Genomic DNA, 22153 nt, shown 5'->3' with positions numbered 1-22153 from the left:
TCTATTGATGGTGATACAGTTGTTGTACATGGCCAGTGCATATATGTACATAGAAGTAGGCCGAGACAAAAGAAAATAAACAATGAATGATTGGTATGTATAAGTAGAGAGTGTTAGACACGGACGATCAACCAAGGGACTCGCCTAGGTGGGCTTCCGAAGTTGACGGGATAGTCGTTGTATCATTATCATGGACCACCCTGGTTTCCGTAGCGACTTCTTTGGTGACAACGGGCTTCTCCACTTCCTTGACCTTTGCGGGTTCATGAACCTTAAGAGTGGAGGCGTACTTCAGGAAAACAATGATCATGACTGTCACGCTAGTTAGTGACGAAATTCTCAAATCAGGTAAACTGAAACACTTACAGGCACAAATGGCGACGGTCAAAGCTGCACGTCGTGTCAAAATCCACCGAAGGCCTTCAATCTCGCTCTTTCCATCACTGTTAAGCGAAACAGTGATCTTGTAGTTTAATTCCTGAACGGAGGTGTCGATACTCCGCTGCTGTTCGCGGGTAATCATCTTATGGTCGTTGAACATGCCCTTAATCTCATCTCTCATGCCCGCCAGTTCCTGGCTGAGACGCTGCGAAATGATGTCCGTGTCGTGTTGCAGTTGTGTACGTGATGAGCGCTGATGTTGCACTTCGGAGTTACGGGCTGTTTGAAGTGATGACTGTAGCTCAGAGCACGCTGCTTTGAACAAATACTCCTCGTTTTCAACGTCAGATTTGGAAGTCAGGCTCTCGTTCGCAAGAGTTAGATTGTTTTGTAAAATGGCCCGCACGGCCTTCATAATGGTAGTCGAGTGCTCATTGCTGAAACCTCCTTTAGAAAGATCCTGGACCAAGGAGTACGTATCGAAATGGTGTACATAGGGTGCCGGGGAAAGATGTGGCGGGCGATCGTCAGACGAAGAGTGTTCCCCGGAAGGGGTGAGGTAGACGGACGGCGAGGGCATATGAAGGACTTCATCGAATGGTGTTTGGCCGGAGAATGGAGAGGATTCGGTATTCTCTTCAGGCGGGTTCCCAGAAGTGGATGTTGACGAAGCCGAGGCCTGGTCCTGCTCGGAATGCTCCTCTGCCGCCGACTCTTCGTGTGGCTCTCGATCTGTCGGAGGATCGTCTTTCTTCGATTCGATCGATTCTTGCTGATCTAAGTTTGGGCTCGCAGAGGAAGAGCTGTTGGCCGCGTCCTGGTTGTCTTGGGGTGGGTCCGATTGTGATTCCTCCGGAGAAGCTCCCTCCTGCTCGGAGGCATCCTGACTCTCATTCTGCGCTGGAATTTCTTCCGGAATCTGATCAGATGAAGATTTCTTTAGTCGCGACGCTGCGGGAACACTGGGCTCGACTGCTGGACCATAGCGTCGCTGGTAGGCTTCGCGCTCATGCCGGCGACTGATATGGAAACGGCGATTGGGAGGGTATGGGAATCGTAAGGAACGATATGTGCTCGGTTCACATGACCGAACAGCGCGCATCAAATTCGGATACAGAAATGGGAGCCTTGGCGTAGCCATGACGCGAGGTTGAAGGAGTGTTCAGCTATGAAGAAGACAAACCATTTCCCGCGGACGAGCTTTCGGTGACGTTGATCCCCCGCGGGAACCGTGATGAGTCAGCATTTGGCAGCGGACCGTCTCGTTTTCTATACTACACAACATGTCAATGGCCAGAATTTGCCAATGGTGAATCGATGATCATGCGTAATAGTAGCGGAGCTGATTTCATACCTCAAAGTGGTAGTGCATTCCTACAAATCCACTTGCAGAACACCACATCTTGTGTTGTCCGAAACGCACCAGAAACGGCCTGCTCTAGCCGAACAATTCAGGGAATAGCTTTGGCGGAAGAAGACAATTTTGTGGGAACAGCTGGGGAATATGTGATTCACGGGAATAAAAAGAACGACCTGTCGCACCTGTCATGGACAAGCAGGAGACTCAACAATGCTAGCCCGCCCAAGGACGCAAAGCTACAGCTATAGAGACACAAGTTCAGAAGACATATAGTCCCTGTTGACATGACCTAGAGAAAAGGTGATCCTGTCAAAATCAGGTACTACATTTCAGTCCTTTCACGCCCCTATATTTATATGATCTGATTGGCTCAGCCGAGGCACCTGAAAATAGACAAAAAGAGATGAACAAAGAGAAGTTAAATATGGACCCAGATATTGCATGCGAGTTCATATTTCTTGTAAAATTTCGGTCACTATGTTAACTCTTTCTAGGCCGTCACCTTCGACATGAGTATTTTCTGTCGATCTAACGAATCACTACTTCCTATGGACATGATATCACAAGTCGGCAAGCTTCTGCAAATGATCTCTGCAGATCCCATATGTTTTCGAAGCCTGCTTGATGCAGGAGATGCTCAATTATGCTTGAAAGGTTGTCCAAGACAATCCCAGCGAATCATTTACTCTGTTCCATGACACTGCTGTGGCTCACATGAAGATTGGCCACCGATGCCATGTAACAATCAGATTCTAAAAGGTATTTGACATACAACAACGGTCATAAGTCTTTTCACGCTCCTTTCTTTATGTGATACTACTGATTTACCCAAAGCCCTCGAAATGGCCCAAAGAGAGGTGACAAAGGAGAGACCAAATTCGGGCACAAATGATGCATGAATTGGTGCTCCCTTTGGTGATTCTGGTTGAATCTTGTCTAATACTTCATAGCGCTGTGAAAAGACTTATGAACCTCGTTGAAGATCTGAACGTGTCAAGTTTGTTGACTACCCACTTTCGATTTGGGTACTGTCCAAGGTCCGCCGAAGACTGCTCCTTTGGTCATGGGAAGGTCTCGGATGAAATGATTTGCGCGAGATTTAGGGTGAGTCTGATGAAAATTGAGATGACTGACGGATTAGAGGTAAGAAGGACCCCTCAGTATCTTCTCACCGTTGCTGAGGTCTTTGCAAGAGCTGCACCCCTTTATCGAGGAAGATACCTCACGGAGGAACTCGGTAAACTCTTCATGGGGCGCAGTAAGTCGAATGAGCCGCTCAGTGACCTCTTTCAGGCCGGTTCTGACATGCTTTACAAGGAGATCCTGGCTACAAATAATCCAAGAGGAGCCCTGATCATTAGCTCGATCGATCAATCCGCCCTTGCCATTTCGTAACCCCAGCACAGAATAGGTTACCTAGCTACGATTGAATTCAGTATGTTTACGTTTGGGATCTTAATGTCATGTAAAATGTTGTCCTATTCTCCTATTCAAGGCAAAGAAGAAATAGATGCAAAAGTAAATAGTCTGCGAGTAATCTACAGACGTTTCCGACAGCGGAGATCTAGAGGATCTTCAATGCTCCGCTAACAAGCCAAAAAGTAGCTCTGTCCGAGTCCAGTACTCGTCTGCTGACTGTGTAATGGTCTTCACAGCATCCGCACTAGTTTCAGCACTCTTTTGAGCGCGAGAAACAACATCAGCCAGCTGATGTTGCTCACCGAGAATCTTAGACAGATATAGAGAATCAAAGAAGAGCTGGATCTTCCAATCCCGCGTAACTTCAATTTGTTCTTCGGTATTGTTGTTACCATTGGATTTTTTCTCTTGGACCTCGTCATCGTTGTCACCATTTGTGATAGGCTCTTCATTGTTAGATTCGGATTTGCTTGGAGAGTCCGGGCTTTCGAGATCATCGAGAGAAGATGTAATAGCAGTCTCTAGTTCTTTCTTGAGAGCCTGTTTCAATACCTGCACCGTTGAGGGATCCCAGAGATCTGATCCGCAGGAGTCCATCGTTGACGTGAGCCGGCGCAGGAACTTGAAAGTCAACGCAGAGGGTTGGACCGGTAAGGCAGGGTTGCCTTCCCATAATGACCGACCAGGTACAATCCTGGCTTTTCCTGCTTGTGGATGTGTCTTCGAAGATGGTATTATCTTCAAAGAACCGGCCTTGGCCACGGCTTCTGAGGCAAGCAATTTCTGCAACTCTGGAACAATATCACTTGAGAAAACAAAGTCCCCTGCCACAAAGCTGGTCGGGATATCACGCCGTACCAACCGAATGAGCCTCAACAGGAAAGTAGCCTTTTCGCTGGAATGCGATGAGCCGAATGATTTGAAAGCGCTACTAAATGACGTTTGCAGGTTGCTAAATGACTCTCGAACTGCGGAATGCAGAGATTCAGACAGAAGACGTGGGTCATCTTCATTGAGGCGAGGCGTAATGTCAATATCTTCATCCTCCACTTCTCCGCCAACGAGAATATCGGTCCACCGCATGCGACGCAGAGAGTCGATAGACTCGTTCACTTCTCGGATCGATGTGAGCCACGCTTTGTACGTAACTAGAACGGCTGATACGTCTTCATCACGACCAAGCAGTCTGTCTGCCATGGTTTGTTTGAATGTCTGTGCACCATTGGAATAATCTGCGACAATGAGATCCCCATCCCACAGAGACCCAACAGATTCATGCTCTTTCTTATCCCAGTCTAAAACAACAGAGCAAGCCCTTCCTCCGACCTCTTCCAGACTCAGGGCTTGGACCTTCAGGATTCGTGCCAGCTGGTCATTGAAGATCTTGCGCAGTCTCTCCAACACATCAAGTGATCCATGGATGATGGTTGAGCCCCAAGACGAGAGCCATAATTCAACTGTTTCCCGGCGCAAAGCAAGAAGCTCAGAGAAATCATTACTGTGAGCCATGCCCTTTTGGCAGCCTTCAGCGAATTTCTCGAACGCCTGACGTGACCACTCTTTGATCGAATCAACTCCATCAGCCCTATTGAGCTCACTCAACTTGATCCAAGGCGTGAAGTTCTTGACATCTGGAGCCACCCATCGACCTAGAACTTCGACTTCTAATCCATCTAGGCTGCGGATCTCTGGGTCTGCAAGAATCGGTCGAGCCTTGATTTTCGAAAGCACGTCTGAGAACTGACGGTGTCGCAAGACCTTCGAAGCCTGCAGTGTTTGGACAAAGAGCTGAAGTGCCTTGGGGATATTCTCGCGAGACAAATCCAACTGGCTTACAATGACATCCAGGCGCACTTGATGGAAATGGTGAATAGCATCATCAGAAGACGAGCTTGTTGCGAGACAATATGCGGCCAGCGACTCAATGATATTATCTTCTGTTACGCTGGTGGAAGCAAGGCGCTTGTCAATTCGTTTGAGAAGGGTTCGCCGCAAGGATGCCAATTGATTGCGCAGATCGTCCAGGAATGGAGGGACCGATTCGTGCTGAGACAATGTCTTGTGCAATAGTCGGGAGACGACAAAAATCTTGGAGATCAGCAGAGGAGATGCGCGGCGTCGCAAGAGTCTGGTGATCGATGTGGTACACTTGTGCAGGAGCGCAAGCTGAGCGCCAAAGGCATGTTTATCCGCATCTGCAACAGGTTAGTCGTCAATTTCTAACCCTTTGGTGAGAATCGTACCCTTCTCTGCATCCCCACTCTTGATCTGTCTCCCATGAACATGCTTCCTTTCCACCAGCCGAGGGTTGCATCGGCGCCCAACATCGGCCAGAACGGTTTCCACATCCTGGATATCGCGGTTCATAGCCACAATCGTCTCGGCAGTCCCGACCAAATCGCGGTATCTCATCCTAAGAAGTCGCAAAACGATATTAGCATATTCGTGGACAAGTTCCCGGAGTCAATCACTTACCCCACGAGAGCTCGGAGCTTCTCCTTATTGCTCGCGATGTCCCGGCGCAACTCCTGCTCCACACGGCGGACCGTGGGAATCGGATACTGAAATGCGTCGTGCCATGACTTCAGGCTCTGAGGATCTGGTGCCTCGGGGGCCATGCTGTTGGGATTTACAATGAGATGCGAGTTTGACACGGAGAACAAGTAGTCCAATGTTGTAGATGCCTAGGCGCCTGACGTTCCTGGTTACTCAGCTTCCTTATCAGCACGTGACACGGGAAAATGTCCCCGCGATTTTCCCCTCGACGACTTTCTTCAGTTCAAGCAAGAGATGTCCAATATGCCGTCGATTGATACTGAGACTCCGATGGAGTCATCATCTAATGACCTACCGGATCGCTTGCCTTTCCCGCCAACTACTTATTCCCACATCCTGCATTGTTCCTATCACGACTGGCATCCGCGGTATGTTTCTAGATATGACTCAATGCGAAGTCATCTAACTGAAAGAATACAGATACCGCACCCTCGCGCCTAAGTCGCGCTGCATCCCTTTAACATCCGCATTCGTCGAGTACCTCCGCGCCGACGGCATCGTTCTTCCCCCTGAAGCCGCTCCACCAGTCGACGATGACAACATAGATACATTCTCCGACTCGGGCGAAGAGGAAGTCGACCCCTCCACCGAATGGGCAGACATTCACATCCAGATTAAGAACACCATTGCCGAATTTGGTGGCATTGTCACGCCGAAGTTGAACTGGAGTGCTCCCAAAGATGCAACCTTCATGGCCGCCACAAACGACACCCAATGCCGCACCCCCAATGACATATATCTCCTCCTGAAAAGCAGTGATTTCATCACCCATGATCTCGACCACCCATTCGATGACTGTGTACCGGACACAGCCAATGACGATACAACCACACCTACCGTCGACTCCCCATTGCCGCAGGTGCCATATCACCTGGTTCTCCGCAAATATGTCAACTTCAACCCCTCCCTCGAATTCCGCTGTTTCGTCCGCAACCGCGTGCTGCTGTGTATGAGCCAGCGTGATCAGAACCACTTCGACTTCCTCTTCCCTATGCGCGACATGCTCCGGTCTCGAATTCAGTCTTTCTTCGATGAAAAGCTCAAAGATAGCTTCCCCGAACCTAACTTTGTCTTCGATGTATATATTCCCGCACCTCATCAGCGTGTCTGGCTTATCGATGTGAACCCGTGGGCGCAGCGGACAGACCCGTTGCTCTTTAGCTGGCTGGAGATACTAAATATGAAGGATCCCATTGGTATCCAAGAAGATGATGATGGAGCTGAGGGATTCGTGAGAATATCACTCCGTGACGGCAGCATTATTACCTCTGGAACGGCAGAGGAGCTCGATGCTGGAGATTCAAGCTCCGAGTCGGAGGAAGAGAATGATGACCCCGAGAAGGACGACGACCAAGCCCCTTTCCTTCCTGAATTCCGTCTGATCAAGAAGGATGATCCAGAAGCATATGCCTTCAGCTCAACACAGTATTCGGCCCATAAAGTGCCTAAGGAGCTGGTGGATGCTTCGCTTGCGGGACCTGGCGGTATGAGCGAGTTCATGGGCAAGTGGCATGAGATCCTCAAGCAGCAAGAGCAGGAGGATCAAGCAGCAGGCAGTGACTCGGACTAAGGCATCCAACACCCAGGGAGTGTTGTCCAAAAGCATGTTTAGTATGGCGTTTGGCTAGAGTGGAATATGACGATTACGCATTGCATCGTGAATGAATATAAATTTACGCAATTTTTCTCATCGAATAAAATCCGAAAATAGTGTATGTTATTCGAAGGTATAACCCCAACGAGCTATATACAAAAGCCCTCATCCATCTAAAGCTTATGCTTTTTCTCACCAGAAGCCAACTTCCTAAACTCCTCTTGCGGTAACCCCATCATAAACCGCTCAAGTCCCATGAAAGCTTCAAGCCCATTTTGACGATCCAAAAGCTCTCTCTCAGGCCGTCTCACAAGCTCCTTAATCTTAAGCAAGGAAGACTGGTTCAAATGCGTCCCAAGGCGCTCCTCAACCTCCTCAAGAACAAGCTTGAGGAATCCATCCGAATCCTCCTTATTACCAGAGGCAGGCGTAAACACCTTATTCACAAAGCCCGCAGCAACAAGCTCCTCACAGGTAATCCGCTTACTCATAATAAGCGCCTCATTAGCCTTAGCGATACCGAGTCTCTCGACGAAAGCGCGGCTCGCACCGCCTTCGGCTACAAGACCGAGGGATGAAAAGGGTGTTAGGATGAATGTGTGCGGTGCTGCATAGATGAAGTCTGCGTGGGCAACTAGTGCGGCGGAAAGGCCGACGGCTGGCCCGTTCAGGGCTACGACTAGGATTTTGGAGTGGGTGTAGAAGGTGCGGGTTACGTCGACGTTGTTGGCGACGAAGCCACGAACTAGCTCGCGGCGGCCATTGCCGGCTAGGTCGCCGTTTGGTCGAGAGCTTGTTACGTCTGCGCCGCTGTAGATTGGTGATGGTTAGTTGTTGTTCTCGTCAATTGGGTCTTTTGGCTCTTGATTGGGATACATACGCCGAGAAGAAGCGGCCAGTACCTGTGAGGACGGTGATGAAGATTTCTTCACGCTGATCGATCTCACGGAGACGCTCGGCGAGGAGGTAGTAGAGGTCTTGGTTGAGGGCGTTTAACTTATCAGGTCGGTTGAGAGTGACGACCGCAACGCGATCTTGGTAAGAGATGGTGATGAGCTGTTCGTTCGACATGATTGCAGTGTTAAGGGTGAGGGAATGCAGGAATTGAACTGCAGCCTCGTCCTGATATAAAAGTACGCTCGGCGACTCTGTTTTGCGGGGAGCCGAGGCCCGCGGTCTGATGTTGGCCTGAGGGACGAGGTGTCTGTTTGCCCCGTTTGCTCACATAAGCAAGCCCGTGACTGGCTGTGGCGCCACTCGATTTGAAGATCATCGCGAATCTTGGTGCTGTCACTGCATAACAGTCAATTGCAGGTTGCAGGTTTCACGACAGTCTTACCGAGAGCCAATTCTCTCACATCCGCAGCATCCGAATACCAAATATCATTCACCAAAATCCAACCAAAACATATACCCACCATGTCGCAATTTATCCGCAAGCTGCAGGGCGGCAACCTCGAAGTCTTCAAGGTAAATAGGGTTTGCGAAGCAACTCCCACAAGAATCCATGTCTGACACATCCATTTCATAGTTCGGCATGTACGTTCTCTTTCCAATCGGCTGGATGTACTACTTCGGCACGAACCTGGACGACCGCTTCGCCACGAAAAACTTCTGGCCCACCGCCGAACAATCAAACAAGATTCCCCTGGACAAGGAGGAGATTGATCAGGAGTTGGCACGTATGCGGATGGTGGATTCTATGCGGAGGGAGCGGAGGGAGGCGCAGGCGGCTCAATTTGCTGCTGCTCAGGCACAGGTTCAGGCACAGGGACAGGGGCAGCAGAGTGAGCAATGAGCCATTGGCAATTTGCAATTTGCGAGCGCTGAGATTGTCTCGGTGATATATGGTGGGAAGGGTGTGTGGTGGTCTGGGATGTGACATGCGCGCATTGTCAAGGTCTTTGCTTTGGGAAGATTTTAGTCTTGCAACGCAGCAATCGGGGCGTTTCCTCTCTTCGCTATGAAATGACTGAAGGAGATAGGCAATGCGTGGGAGTTACATCTTTGCTGATGTGATGCTTGTACAACACTCTACTCTGGGCATAAAAGGCGTTTGGGGGTCTGGTTTTTCGTCATGGTTTTAAAATCAACCATCTACATATTATGTATATCATCCAGATGGACAAGTCTGCAAATACCAACTTGAATCATAATCACGTTCCAATGATAAGACATACGGTCAATCCGCTACAGGCATGACCAGACAAGCATGGCCAGAAAGGGTGCGTCAAGTCCATGAGCCGTGGCACGAAAGACCCCAAGAAAATAAACGACAAGAATTATTAACAATGCGGTGTGCCACACTGTGACAATGCAATAGGAATGTCCCTAGTTCCCAGATCACAAGAACTCCAAGAAGCGCCAGCCAACTAGAAGAGGAACATGCAAGGGTTCCCGGAGTGTAGACATAATCCACCCCCAGGATATTAATAGCATATTCACTCTTACCAGCGAGAGAATGTAAATGCAGCAAATCCCCTTGTCGGACTTTTTTTTTTTCACAATTCAGCCATGCGGGCGGTCGTGGCTGCGGCCGCATTCTTTGCGGTTTCGTACACTATCTCGCCCATTTGTGTGGCGGTTTCTCCGAAGATTGAACTGACTGACAGCCGGCTGGAGCTGAACAGGCGCTCGCCGGCCCAGTAGTAGTAGAGGCGGCCGTAGATGGCGCGGAGGTGGTCGGGTAGGTAGATGTAAATTCCAGCGATGATCATGGTGATGAGCGTGAGGAGGAGTGTGTCTGCAAAGTAAAGAGGGTCAGTCTTTTGGACTTGAAGAGATCTGGTGGTGGTGAGGGATGCAACGTACTGAAGATGAGTTTCTCAATTGGCGTCAGCATGTAGATGGCAAAGGTCACCTCATACTGGTAGATCTTCAGGCGCACCCAACGGATCAAAGTGGCAATGGCCCAGATGATGATTTCCATTGTTGCGGGGTTATCGAGGGAATTCGAGGATGGCCTGGTCTTTGGTGCCTGGCGCGAAGAGGATCGGGAAGCGGTTCGTTCGATTTTTTCGGGGTTCTCTGGACCACCAAGGTACGCCGCAGACAAGCGTGTCGAGTAGATCCTGTTAAATTCAAAGCAGAACCTTTGCGATCCGTCTTGCGAGGTGGTTGGTGATGTCGTGAAAGAACGATGTTTTGTTCAACACGACTCGGGGGCTAAGCAAGCGGCCGAGACCGCCGGAGATCGCGGGGAGGTGAGCGGGTACTCAGGGGGGAATTTAGGGTCGGAGAGTATGAGTTGACAAGAGGGGAGGTGTGGTGGCTAGGTTGTTGAGTAGATGAGTTAAGGATCAAGAAGAGATTGAGATTGGGGAAGTGCAAAAAAACCTTCCCCTTTGCGTAGGTCGTGTGTTATGTACCTTGTACCTCGGGTTCCCGCCACTATCCGCGTGAGTGTGAGGTTCTCAGTACTTGTTGTAGCTTGACCACCCACTATTTATACTACAATTTGACTCTTTATCTTATTTTATGCACTTCAAACTGGCTGTAACTTAGATCAATTACACCCTCATTAATTTAGTGCTTGTCAACTGCATGTACCTAGTGCAGGTACCTTGCTTTTCTGGCGACTTACATACAGATCAAACCCAGAGTGCTTTAACATATAAGTTTCCAGTTCAATTGCATAAATTTGTCTAGGAGTATTCGAAATATAGTAGCGCGGTAAATATATATATATCTTTCTCTTTGGAGACTAAATCGAGTATAAAACGCCAAACTTCATGCTCCCTTATCGCTTATCAGTCAACCTCAACCTCAATAACTTCAACGTCCAACGACCAGCAAACAGCAAAAATGTTCCCACGCCTCCGAGGCCCAGCGTCCCAGGTAGCAAAGCAAATCCGATTCTTCAGCCAAAGCCAAATAACACCCGCCAAAGCCCTCCCACCGCGTCTAAAAATCAACGACGCAGACCTAACAATATCCTACCTGAAAGGCACAGGACCAGGCGGGCAGAAGATCGTATGTTACCACATAAATTCCCTTTATAGACTCTTAAAATAATCCTGACCTGACACATTGCCACAGAACAAAACAAACTCAGCCTGCCAAATCAGCCACAAACCCAGCGGAGTGGTAATAAAATGCCAAGCGACACGATCCCGAGCGCAGAACGAGAAGATCGCGCGATCATTATTGGCGGATCGGGTTGAAGCGAAGTTGAAGGGGGATCAGAGTCGGGTTGCTATTAAGGCTGAGGCGGCGAGGAGAAAGAAGGCTAGTAAGATGAAGAAGACGAGGCGGAAGTATCGGGAGTTGGAGGGGAGAGAGGTGGGTGAGGATGGGAGGGTTGTGGATGAAGAGATATTGGAGGAAGAGATAGTGGAAAAGGAAGTTGAGAATGAAGTTGAAAGGAAGGACGATGAGGGTGGGAGGGTTGTGGATGAAGAGATAGTGGAGGAAGAGATAGTGGAAAAGGAAGTTGAGAATGAAGTTGAAAGGAAGGACGATGAGGGTGGGAGGGTTGTGGATGAAGAGATAGTGGAGGAAGAGATAGTGGAAAAGGAAGTTGAGAATGAAGTTGAAAGGAAGGACGATGAGGGTGGGAGGGTTGTGGATGAAGAGATAGTGGAGGAAGAAGTGGAAGGGAAGAAGGAGACACAGGTTGAGACTGAGACTGAGGCCGTGGAGGAGAAGGGGTCTGGAAAGAGTGTTTGACAAATCTTTTTCTTTTTAGGATTTGTGTAGTAGGCTTACTTTGATATTGGCCTAATATCGAGGCATTTTGATGTTTGAACTAAGGAGTACAGCAGGTCTGGATCTATGCGATAGAGTACGATACTCTCAAAACTGTAAATCAAGAAGCATTTATTTCATGGATCTAGGGTCTCATAACATGCATAGCGCAGGGGTAATTGGGAAGATGCTCAACGAAGAGAGCAAAGGGGCATAATGGAACTTTTTTGGTTTCTCGAAAGGAAAGCAACAAATAAAAGCCCAAATTACGAAATGTAGCTTCCCAGCACCTTACGGGGCTCGTCTTCGAGACGCTGTTGGGCGAACTGCGACACACGACCGTTGTGTTTAACGTCGGCCTCCTTCAGGTATGAGCCAACCCAAGCCTTGAGGTCAGCGCCGGTCTCGGGCCAGGGGTCCTTTTGCTGGGCCTTGATGGTGTTGAGGGGGGTGAAGCCAACACCGAAGGACATGTCTTCGATGTCGGCATCGGCGATCAGATCATCTCTGCCGACGGGCAGTGGGGGAAGCTCGAGAAGCTTCAGCAAGGCCATGCAGGTGAGTCCCCATCCCTTCAGAGCATAGGTAGTGGTGAACTCATGGGAGTTGGCGAGGGTCTTGGTGAAGGAGATAATGGCAGTCTTGCGGTCCAGAGGACGGGCAAGCTTCTGGGTTTCAGGCAGAATGACGTGGAGGTAAACCTGCTTGAAGAGTCTGAAAGGAGTTAGCATTATTTCAATTTAAAACGGGAGAATACGCACCCAGCTTGCACTTTGTCGGTGACGTTGATGAAGAAGTCGGCGCTGTACCCCTTGTCGTCATGTGCCGAGATGAAGTGGAAGAAACGAACAAAACGCATGGTGAGATTCTCAGTCTTGGAACCTTGCAAACGCTGGAGAATGATCTGCATGATCATAATGAAGTAGTTTTCGAGGGCAGATCTGGCAGATGTTAGATGGTAGTGAGATGAAGGTTGGAAAGATACGTACGGTGGGAAGTTTGCAACGACTACCTCCAATAGGTCAAAGCCAAAGCTTTCGTTGGCCTTGGTAGAAACCAGCTTCTGGAAGATACCAAGAATAGGCTCAATCTGATTGTGCTCAATGATGTACTGCGAGCCACGGGGAATGACTGAGGAAAGCAGGCGGACCAAGGCAGGGATGTTTCCCTTGGAGTCCCACATCACAGGCATCAAGATGGGACCAATAAGCTCTTGGTAGTAGGTGGGAAGGGTGGCAGACGAGTTGGCCTCGAGAAGGGCCGCGAAGAGCTGGAAAACGTAGGGAATGAATTCCTGCACGTCCTCCTGCAGGATGCTGGCGAAGGGGGCATAGAGAGCCTGTTCGAGCTTGTCGGGGTTGGCAGGAGCAGCGAAGCGGATGAAGGCACCCATGGCCTCGAAGTGGAAGTAGTAGAATCGGGGGTTGCTAGGGTTCTTCCGAATGATCTCGGTGATGCTGATGAATCGCTGAAGAATGACGTCCGCGAAAGGAACGACACCCTCCTTAACAACAACCAAGACACGCATAACACAACGCATCAGGAACTCGTTCTCTTGCACCTTCTCTGGGGCCGGATCATTCTGAATTAGCTGGAAGATGTGCTCCAGAAGGTCCTTGGCCAGCGGTGTAATCTCAGCAGGTGAAATCACGGGCTGTCCTTGGCTATCGCTGAGGAACAGCACCCGCTCCAGAGCAATGGCGGCGTATGTGTAGACAACAAAGTTAGATGATGCCAAGTGGTTCACCAGCACAGGAAGAACCTGTTGCCACTGCTCCTTTGTGATAATGCTTCTGAAGCTGTAAAGATACTTGATAGCATCGACCTTGAGAATAGGATGAACACCATTGTCGGAGATCAGATCAGCGGCAAGGTTCTGCTGGAAGTAATCGGCAATGCTGACCAGCGGGTTGGTGACAGTAACACCGTGGGTGGAGGTTGCGGTACCCTTGGCAGCGATAGCAGAGTAAAGGTAAGTCGCAGTGTCCTTGGCCTTCCAGTTGGATGAATCCTTCGCATATTCGGCCAGGTAGTGCTGGGTGTACTTAAGGACAACCTGAGTCACTGAGGACTCAAACTTCTCCGCCAGTCGTCGGAGGAAGTCAGTGGCAGCCCGTCGTCTGGTCTCACTGTCGGATCCTTCCAAATCCCGACGAATGAATTCAATGGGCTCATCCTCGAACAGCTCCTCGTCCGACTCACGCAAGCTCACGTTGGGCAAAATGACCTTCTCGACAATCTCAGCCTGGACACCTTCGGCTGCGAAAACCTGAGACTGCTCCGGCATGCTTGCGACGGAGCTCAAGAAGTGGAGAGCTCGGCTGACCAAGATATCGTACTTGGTCTCCTGGCCAATGGTTGTGAGGAAGCTCCAAGAGCTCTGGATAAACTGCTCAACGTGAGGCTGGAACACATCCATGTACTTCTGCGCGTAGAGGGTCAAAGCCTCAAAAATTCCAGCGCGGACGTATTCCAAGAGACCAGCCTCGGTCTCGTCATCCGTGTGCAATAGCTGGTTGTCGTAGGTCAGGTACTTGAGGAAAATCGCAGCGATTCCAGAGATGTTGTCTTCGAACATGGGAGGGAGATCGTGGGAGGAGAGATCGTAGAACAGCTTGACCATCAGGTTGAGCTGAGCGAACCCTTGGGTGAGGTTCTCTTTGTTCGACTTGTTTTGCTCGAGGTAATTGTCCAGAGCCTAGAGTATGTTATTATCTAATTCGTTCGAGCGCATGGGAAGAAAGACTTACCTCAAACAAGGCCAGAAATGGAGTGCCAAACTTGCCAAGCACATGGTTGATCTCAGTGTAAAGCGCATCGGACTGGAACAAAGGTCTCCATCTCTTGAAAATAGAGTGCGCAACTTGGAGCACACCAATGTTGACGGTAGGGTTGTTCGGCGACAGCTTGGAAACGAGATCCTAAATAAACCAAAGGTCAGCATTGCATCACCACGCGAGATTGGACAACCTACATCCACAAGAGACTGCCACCGCTCCCAGAAATCACTGTCGGCGATCACACTGATGGCCTCACCCAGCTGGCTTTGAATACCTGCAGGAACCGAGATCATCAAGGTGATCAATTCGCGCTTGAGGGTCTCAACCTCCTCGCTCTGCAGCTTGTGGTTTCCGTCCTCGTCGGTCCAGTTGCGCTTGATGAAGTTCTTGAAGCAAAGGGCGCTAGCAAGGCGTGTGTTGTAGGGCGTGGCATCCGATGCGGTGATGTGAAGAAGCTGTAGCGAGAATCCAGGTTTCTGTTCTTCCTGACGAAGGGTGGTCTCGGCTAGAGTGAAACCAGGTCAGTCAAGGCTGTCGATATCCAATCGGTCTGTCACTTACCTTCCTTGTTCCTCCTGGGGTCCAAGCTTGCCTCTAACAGAGCTCCAAGACCCTCCGCCATCTTGTACGTGGGGTATCAATAGAAGTGAGGGGAATAAGGAAAAAGGGCAGAAGGAGAGACGGCAGGAGAAGATACAGTCGATGAGAGGAGTTTATGTATGCCAAAATGCCAAAGTGGAGGAAGATGGCAATCACAGACAAAAAAGTTATGGCTCGAAGACAATAATAAATAACTGATAATTGTACGGCAGCCCACATCAACACCCTAGGCCCAATACGGTTAGAACGTCACATGTTGAGCCTCATGCCTCAGGCGTCACTTGCATTTTATACACTTCTACTTTGTTTTATTTATTCGGCATTTCTTTCAATTTCCTGTATTTAATTTGGTTATATGCTAAGTTTTAAGTCCGATAGAAGTACTGTCTCAAGATTAGAGAGCTGTAGAATCACTTCTGCGTATACATATATATACCTACTTCCCTAGTGACACAACGGAAGATTATTCTAACTTGCAAGAAGAGATGAAATTCATATGTCGAGCGTAATCCCAAAAGATATGCACAAAGAGGTAATCAAATGGGGCTGCCGTTCTTAGTGCAGCCTAAGCATGCTCCTTCAGCTCCACCATCACCTTCTCCCCCGGCTCTTGAATATGCACATCTGGCAAATCTCCCTGAGGAAGCTTTCTTGCCATAGCTACAATATGCCAAGGGGAGGGGGCATCGCGGAAAATATGATTCAAGGCCTCGAGATTTCGACCCATTGTTTCTGGGTAGAAAAGATATACTGTGACAGGAATGCACGCCGAAATGACGGCGTAGATGATATAGTATTTCCACCCAATTGTGTCAAGTGCAACAGGTGTAATCATCACCACGATAAAGTTCCAAAGCCATTTATTCGCCGTGGATGCAGACGACATAGCAACACGTAAACGCATTGGAGCAACTTCGGTGCAGTAAAGGAAGTTTGCGCCGGAGAAGCCAATTGGGTAGAACATGTTGAAAAGCCAGATGAAGGCCACAGACACAATTGACAGTCCCCTAGAGGCATTCTCGAAACTTGTTGTAATAGCCAATACTATCATGCAAAGAGACATGCCGGCACCACTAATGATAAACACCTTGCGCCGGCCGAGTCGGTCAATTGCGAAGAAGGGGATGAAGTTACAGACAAACTTCCATGTCAGTGCACTGGCGCCGAGAATTCGAGACAATTCTGAGCCTAGATGTAGGTTTTCCTCGAAAATTGTCGAGATATAAGTCGAGATCAGGTTGCCGCCACACATCTGCTGGAAAAATTGAATGACGAGGCAGAGAGCAAATCGATATAGGAGACGTTCCTCATCACTCCCTAGAAATAGCTCTCGGAACGTGAGGCTCTTTGATTGTGCAGTGAGTTCCAGAGACGATTCTATAGTCGCAATTTCTGTCTGCACTGCTTCATCGTTGACAGAGAGATCTCTGTAAGCCGCCAAACTTTTTGCTGCTTCGTCCGTTCTAGATACGAAGACCAGCCATCGTGGTGACTCAGGCAGCAGGAATACAGACCCAAGAATGGTCAGGGGGAAGATCAAAGACAGCGCCAATGGAACACGCCACTGTGTTTCTCCATTCGTCTTGCTGAAGCCGTAATCCACCCAATTGGTGATCACGAAGCCCAGTACCATGCAGATTCCATCAACCACGACATGTTGGCCACGATGCTTCGCTGAACTACATTCAGCCTGCCACACCGGAACAGTAGCACTGAGTTGCCCGATGCCAATCCCCAGGATGACTCGGCCAAGGGTAAACTGAATTATATCATAGGATGAAGTCTGCAGCAATTCTCCAATGATAGTGATAACAGCAGCCATAAATATAGTCTTGCGTCGACCAAGGCGATCACCAAAGTAGGCGCATGAGAGCGCACCCATAAGGGCGCCCAGTTGAAGAGAGGCAATGACTGCACCCTTCCGTGTCGAATTCCTCTGTTTGATTGCACCCTCTGTGCCGACTGTGTCAATTTCTGGGAAATGTATGACCCTGGAAGTTGGTCAGTTTTGTGACTTATCCCAATGTTCATTGCTAGGACAATCCTACCATGACTGCAGACTTGCAAGTGGCGCCACTCCAGCTTGATTATATCCGTAGGTGATGAATGCAGGTGCTACTGTGAGGAGCAGCTGCGCGAGGTGGAGCGTCTTACCCCGAAGCATGGTGTCGGAGGTAGGTACAGACAAATAGTGATGTCAATCTTTCAGTCCCATGGGAGATCTCATTTTATATACCCGGCACATGTCGATAATCTGGGGACCCCAGAATCAATTTTCCGGGGATTGAAAGGAACAGAGGTGGGGTTGTTGAGCTTCCGCGGCATATGAGATCCCGTGGCCGCAGATGGATTTGAAAAGACTCCATGTCCAGTATCTATCTATTATGATAGTTATTCTGATACTTGGAGGATCAAGTCTGATAGTTCTCGTCAAGACCTTGGACCATGTTGCTGGATATTGCTAGGTAGACTTCTGCGAATACAAATCTCATAGATATGCCTATACATGTCCAATCAATCCAGTTTTCACCGCCGATAATTGATGTGATACTCTTCAAAGTTTTCCTCCTTGTGATCACCACATATCACTTACACAGATTTCTGAGATCGGCTCTCCAAAAGAAGCATGGGAACGAGACTGGCCATGGAGTTTTATACCCGCGGAATATACAATGCCATGGGTGAGCCTTGAGCCGGCACAAACGTGAAAGACATGAGTTCCACAAGAATGGCAAAGGAAATAAAGTCGAGAACGGAAACGGCAAATAATTAAGTCAAGCTATTTATCATGGCACCACCCACCAAAAGCAAAAGAAACAATCTATCGAAAGCACCCAACGTCGCAACATCATGACCCTAACAGCCTCAATCACTATCACGGAGCCCCCCGTGCTACAAAACATCCACCATATCAATGGAAAGCTCTTTGGGCGATCCAAAAAGGCTTTCCCAGCAGTATGGATGCGATCAGGCACTTCAAAGGGACTCTTCATCCACCGAAAAGACCTTCCAGCGTCGACCAAACTTTGGGAACCCATTCTGGTATCAGCTATGGGCTCTGAAGGTGGAAATGCAAAACAGATTGACGGGGTTGGTGGCGCTACATCTACGACATCAAAGGTAGCAGTCGTTGCGAAGTCGCAAGACCCCAATGTTGATGTCGAATACACATTCATCCAAGTAGCGCCTGATCAAGCCAAGATTGACATGTCTGGGAATTGTGGCAATATCGCCTCTGGTGTTGGGCCTTTTGCGCTTGATGAGGGCATTGTAAGGGCGATTCCGGAACAGACAGAGGTAAGGGCAATTGCGTTTCGAATGGATATGGGTCTAATTGGAACTTACTAACCGATTCATTCAGATTGATATTCGAATCCTCAACACAAACACTAGACAGACTCTAGTGGAAACAGTCCAAGTAGCTCCCGATGGAGGTTTCCAGGAAGAAGGCGACTTTCGTATTCCCGGTGTCCAAGGCACGTCGAGCCCTATCAAAGTCGCTTTTCTCAACCCAGGAGGCAGCATGACAGGTCGAATGCTTCCTAGCGGGGCAACACAGGAAATCCTGACTGTTGATTCACCATCCGTGGGAAAGTTTGATGTGCGAGTTAGTCTGGTTGACGCTGCGAATCCCTTTGTCCTGGTTGATTCATCTTCGATTTCCATTACAGGTCACCCCTCATGGCCTGACGCAAACGATACGAAATTTGTTTCCGTTGTCGAAGATATTCGCCGTACAGGCGCTGTGCGGTTCGGGCTGGCCGCGGATATAGAGACAGCGGGCCTAGTGCGAGGGACTCCAAAGATTGCTTTTTTGTCTCCGACGGCTGAAGATGACAAGGAGGCAGATCTTACGGTTCTTGCTTTTACTATGGGTAAGCCCCATGCAAGTCTTCAGTTAACTGGTGCTGTATGTCTCGGAGCGGCTGCATCGGTTCATGGAACTGTTGCGTGGGATATAACTGGGAGGAAAGGAATGGATAGAGTGCCGAAGCATGGGATGTCTTTGAACGGACATGATATTGCATCGCCGTTGCCAATTGGCATTCGTCACTCTGCTGGGGTGATATTTGTGGAGACGATGCTGGGAATGGACCATGAAGGCGAAATGAATGTGGAAAAGGTGGCTGTCTTTCGAACGGCACGTCGGCTTTTTGAAGGAAATGTATTCTACCGAGCATAGTAGATAGCTAGATTTGATACTCCTACACGTTACTTATTAGTGGAGAGGGAAAAAAATAGGTTCTTTGAGTAAATAATAAACCACCTATCAACAATAACAAGCAGTGCAACTTGGCCGTCTTAGGTCTTATCGGCAACCAAAATAATAATCGAATGATAATAAATCCCTATTTATACAGCATACTATCCTGAACAGAACCGTTGAAGCCAAACAGCATATCATCGTCAAACTGCGCATCAAAACATGCATCATTATATCCCGGAAGAACAGTGGGAGCGAGGACACCAGGCGTCCCAAGAGGAATTGCAGTACCAGACGTAGGATTGTAGTTTGATTCATCGAACAGCTGTTCATCATTTGTCCTTGTCTGCTGTCGAATGAAGCTCTGGATAATCATATCCATATCCAACTCCGAGACCTCTGTCTCAGGTGGTGTCATCCGAGTCGGCAAAGGCGTTTGCCTGACACCCTCCTTACCAGTACAAGCTTCTCTTTCTAAAACACGTCTTTGCTCGCTTGAATCTTCATCAGGTCTGGCCTCCTCGTATTCTCTGTGCCGAATGTTCAGATCAACTCCCATACGATCCATCAGGTGCACAATCACATTCTTGGCACGGCGGACAGCCCAGTTAGTTGCTTGGTTCTTCTGAAAGATGTCAAGACATGTCCAAAGATTTGAATGGGCTCTACTACTTGCTTCCCTTTGAGCAGCAACTCGAACATAGATCGTGGCGGCAACGTATGTCGCATATGAAATCAGATAAGGAGCCCGTCTGATTGAGAATGCATGATCGTATGCTTGTAGGATGTGAATTATGCGAGCTGCTGCCGCTGTGCAAGTAGTAAACGAGCTAATGGCCACGGATGGATCGGTTGTGTGGAGATGCCCTTCTGCCACGAACGGTCGGTGCAAAAGGATGAGAAGTACATTGTAGAGTGCCAGGAGAGAAAGGACGTGAGGTGGGGGCGTAATCTGTATTGTTGAAGAGCGGAAGCGTAGATGATCTGGTAGTTCGTCATGCCATGTGTTGAGTTGTGCATCTAACGCCTGTAATGTGGAGACCAACTCCTGAGATGACCGGTTTGAGCTTCGCTCCGAGTAGACCTTGTTCAAGATACAGTTCAATATCAGCGATAGCCTGCACAGCTGCGTGAAGGTCGAAACGCTGTAAGCAGGAGATCCCGGATATGACTGTACATCCGTATACGCGAAAGGTTGCCAGTGCTCAAGTTCCTCATAGTGGTCCAAAAGTGTCAGGGACACCTTTGTATCAAACTCCTGTATGCTTACAGGACGACCCTGGTATAGAGATTGGATCTTATCCATGACAAAAGCACCCCAGAAAACTCGACGACGAATCTCGATATCTTCATCTGAAAGACGCCGCATATTTCTCAGCATAGTGGGATCAACATGCATGCCGAGATCGATGATCATTCTAAATGCCGTACCGGCATAGAGCCACGCAGCACTGCGTTCGTCTCCCAAGGCAAATAACGAACTGGTCATCACCAACAGGGCCTGGATCGTTGTTATCTCACTTCGGTCAAGAGCACTGCCCAGCAATTCTTTCACTCGCTGGCGGAATGTCCATCCTGCAGTGCGAACATCATCCGGATCTCGACGAACTTCAGGACGGTTGCTGAATTTTGACGCGCCGAAGTAAATCGCGTTCAAGAGGAGTTTGGAGAAATAGGGACCTCCAGTGGCCATATCTCGCATGAATGCTGGGCGATATGTAATCAAGAAGGAATGATGCTGTCGATTCCAATGTAGAGATAGAAGGTGCATTCCAAGCTCTGGGTCGACTCCATCGAAGTCCAATTTCCCTTGTCGTAAGTTCAATGCTTCTGACTGCCCTACTCAAATGTTAGATGGTGTAAATTTTCCATAGACCGGGGATCTCACGTTGGTAGGCAGCTTCCCCGATCAACTGCTTTCGAATATGCTCTACTGGTATCTTCGGATCTATAGACCGGGGATGGCCATGTTGATCGGTCGATGCATCGCTGAAAAGTGTACTCGTGAGTCCATGATAACTTGAGTCCCCATTTGGCGAGATGAATATGCGCGATACAGCTGACTGGCGCTGATCGGCACTTACATCTGCACTCGGACTCTCCGGGGGACCTTGTATCTGCTGCTTTAACTGAGACGGATTATCTTCGGCTACATCTCTTCTGTCTTCTGAGCGAGCATCAACACGCCTTAGGTGCCGTCGAAGTTCTTCATTTTCGGCTTCTAAATGAGATAGCCGAGCTTTTGTTGGTCTTCACATACTTAGTGGCGGTACAGAGTAGGGTGTGTAGTCGATGACGTACCTCGGCTTATCTGGTCCTGCAATGTAGATGCAGTCTTGTGCATATGTCTTGCAGTTGGAACATACCGGCCGTTCGTTGTCACAGCGGAACTGACTCCCATTAGTCCATGGCACTTTAAACACATATATCGGCTTACCTTTCTACGTCGACAAAATGCACAAGCCTTGACAGCCCTTCGCTTGGGCGGAGTATTTCTTTCCATTGTGTTAGAGAGGCCAAGTTGTTCCGCGGGTTGAGGAGAGAATATACAGGACGGGACGTTTTTCCCGCGG

General features: G+C 49.0%; 11 protein-coding genes across 11 annotated transcripts; 4 read left to right on the top strand and 7 right to left on the bottom strand.

The window, feature by feature from the left end:
* Positions 1-127: 127 nt before the first annotated feature.
* On the bottom strand, positions 128-1522 carry N7508_007114 (CCDC90 family protein; the record flags this gene model as incomplete). The annotated part of the gene is made up of 2 exons (XM_058465178.1): positions 128-312; positions 367-1522. The coding sequence occupies 2 exons, from the start codon at positions 1520-1522 to the stop codon at positions 128-130; spliced, it is 1341 nt and encodes a 446-aa protein (XP_058319031.1).
* Positions 1523-3316: 1794 nt separating this feature from the next.
* On the bottom strand, positions 3317-5778 carry N7508_007113 (COG1/VPS51 family protein; the record flags this gene model as incomplete). The annotated part of the gene is made up of 3 exons (XM_058465177.1): positions 3317-5355; positions 5404-5573; positions 5636-5778. 3 exons carry the CDS (start codon positions 5776-5778, stop codon positions 3317-3319), a joined length of 2352 nt encoding a protein of 783 aa, XP_058319030.1.
* A 181-nt stretch (positions 5779-5959) lies between these two features.
* On the top strand, positions 5960-7286 carry cdc123 (cell proliferation protein CDC123; the record flags this gene model as incomplete). Its single annotated transcript, XM_058465176.1, has 2 exons — positions 5960-6084; positions 6137-7286. 2 exons carry the CDS (start codon positions 5960-5962, stop codon positions 7284-7286), a joined length of 1275 nt encoding a protein of 424 aa, XP_058319029.1.
* A 197-nt stretch (positions 7287-7483) lies between these two features.
* On the bottom strand, positions 7484-8381 carry N7508_007111 (dodecenoyl-CoA isomerase; the record flags this gene model as incomplete). Its single annotated transcript, XM_058465175.1, has 2 exons — positions 7484-8120; positions 8191-8381. The coding sequence occupies 2 exons, from the start codon at positions 8379-8381 to the stop codon at positions 7484-7486; spliced, it is 828 nt and encodes a 275-aa protein (XP_058319028.1).
* A 348-nt stretch (positions 8382-8729) lies between these two features.
* On the top strand, positions 8730-9108 carry N7508_007110 (uncharacterized protein; the record flags this gene model as incomplete). Its single annotated transcript, XM_058465174.1, has 2 exons — positions 8730-8780; positions 8842-9108. The coding sequence occupies 2 exons, from the start codon at positions 8730-8732 to the stop codon at positions 9106-9108; spliced, it is 318 nt and encodes a 105-aa protein (XP_058319027.1).
* A 703-nt stretch (positions 9109-9811) lies between these two features.
* Positions 9812-10239, bottom strand: N7508_007109 (serine palmitoyltransferase small subunit family protein; the record flags this gene model as incomplete). The annotated part of the gene is made up of 2 exons (XM_058465173.1): positions 9812-10053; positions 10122-10239. The coding sequence occupies 2 exons, from the start codon at positions 10237-10239 to the stop codon at positions 9812-9814; spliced, it is 360 nt and encodes a 119-aa protein (XP_058319026.1).
* An 875-nt stretch (positions 10240-11114) lies between these two features.
* On the top strand, positions 11115-11978 carry N7508_007108 (peptide chain release factor family protein; the record flags this gene model as incomplete). Its single annotated transcript, XM_058465172.1, has 2 exons — positions 11115-11282; positions 11349-11978. The coding sequence occupies 2 exons, from the start codon at positions 11115-11117 to the stop codon at positions 11976-11978; spliced, it is 798 nt and encodes a 265-aa protein (XP_058319025.1).
* Positions 11979-12262: 284 nt separating this feature from the next.
* On the bottom strand, positions 12263-15398 carry N7508_007107 (uncharacterized protein; the record flags this gene model as incomplete). Its single annotated transcript, XM_058465171.1, has 6 exons — positions 12263-12710; positions 12758-12937; positions 12986-14694; positions 14747-14917; positions 14971-15281; positions 15338-15398. 6 exons carry the CDS (start codon positions 15396-15398, stop codon positions 12263-12265), a joined length of 2880 nt encoding a protein of 959 aa, XP_058319024.1.
* Positions 15399-15941: 543 nt separating this feature from the next.
* N7508_007106 (sugar porter family MFS transporter) lies at positions 15942-17540 on the bottom strand (the record flags this gene model as incomplete). Its single annotated transcript, XM_058465170.1, has 2 exons — positions 15942-17367; positions 17425-17540. The coding sequence occupies 2 exons, from the start codon at positions 17538-17540 to the stop codon at positions 15942-15944; spliced, it is 1542 nt and encodes a 513-aa protein (XP_058319023.1).
* A 686-nt stretch (positions 17541-18226) lies between these two features.
* N7508_007105 (uncharacterized protein) lies at positions 18227-19559 on the top strand (the record flags this gene model as incomplete). Its single annotated transcript, XM_058465169.1, has 2 exons — positions 18227-18673; positions 18738-19559. 2 exons carry the CDS (start codon positions 18227-18229, stop codon positions 19557-19559), a joined length of 1269 nt encoding a protein of 422 aa, XP_058319022.1.
* Positions 19560-19725: 166 nt separating this feature from the next.
* N7508_007104 (uncharacterized protein) lies at positions 19726-22083 on the bottom strand (the record flags this gene model as incomplete). Its single annotated transcript, XM_058465168.1, has 4 exons — positions 19726-21419; positions 21469-21830; positions 21882-21970; positions 22018-22083. The coding sequence occupies 4 exons, from the start codon at positions 22081-22083 to the stop codon at positions 19726-19728; spliced, it is 2211 nt and encodes a 736-aa protein (XP_058319021.1).
* Between the last annotated feature and the right edge of the window lie 70 nt (positions 22084-22153).

This window comes from Penicillium antarcticum, assembly GCF_028974205.1.
Source record: "Penicillium antarcticum strain IBT 31339 chromosome Unknown utg000006l_segment0_segment0, whole genome shotgun sequence".
NCBI lineage: Eukaryota > Fungi > Ascomycota > Eurotiomycetes > Eurotiales > Aspergillaceae > Penicillium > Penicillium antarcticum.
Note: the sequence above shows the minus strand (reverse complement) of the source record. Positions and strands in the feature narration are given on the sequence as shown.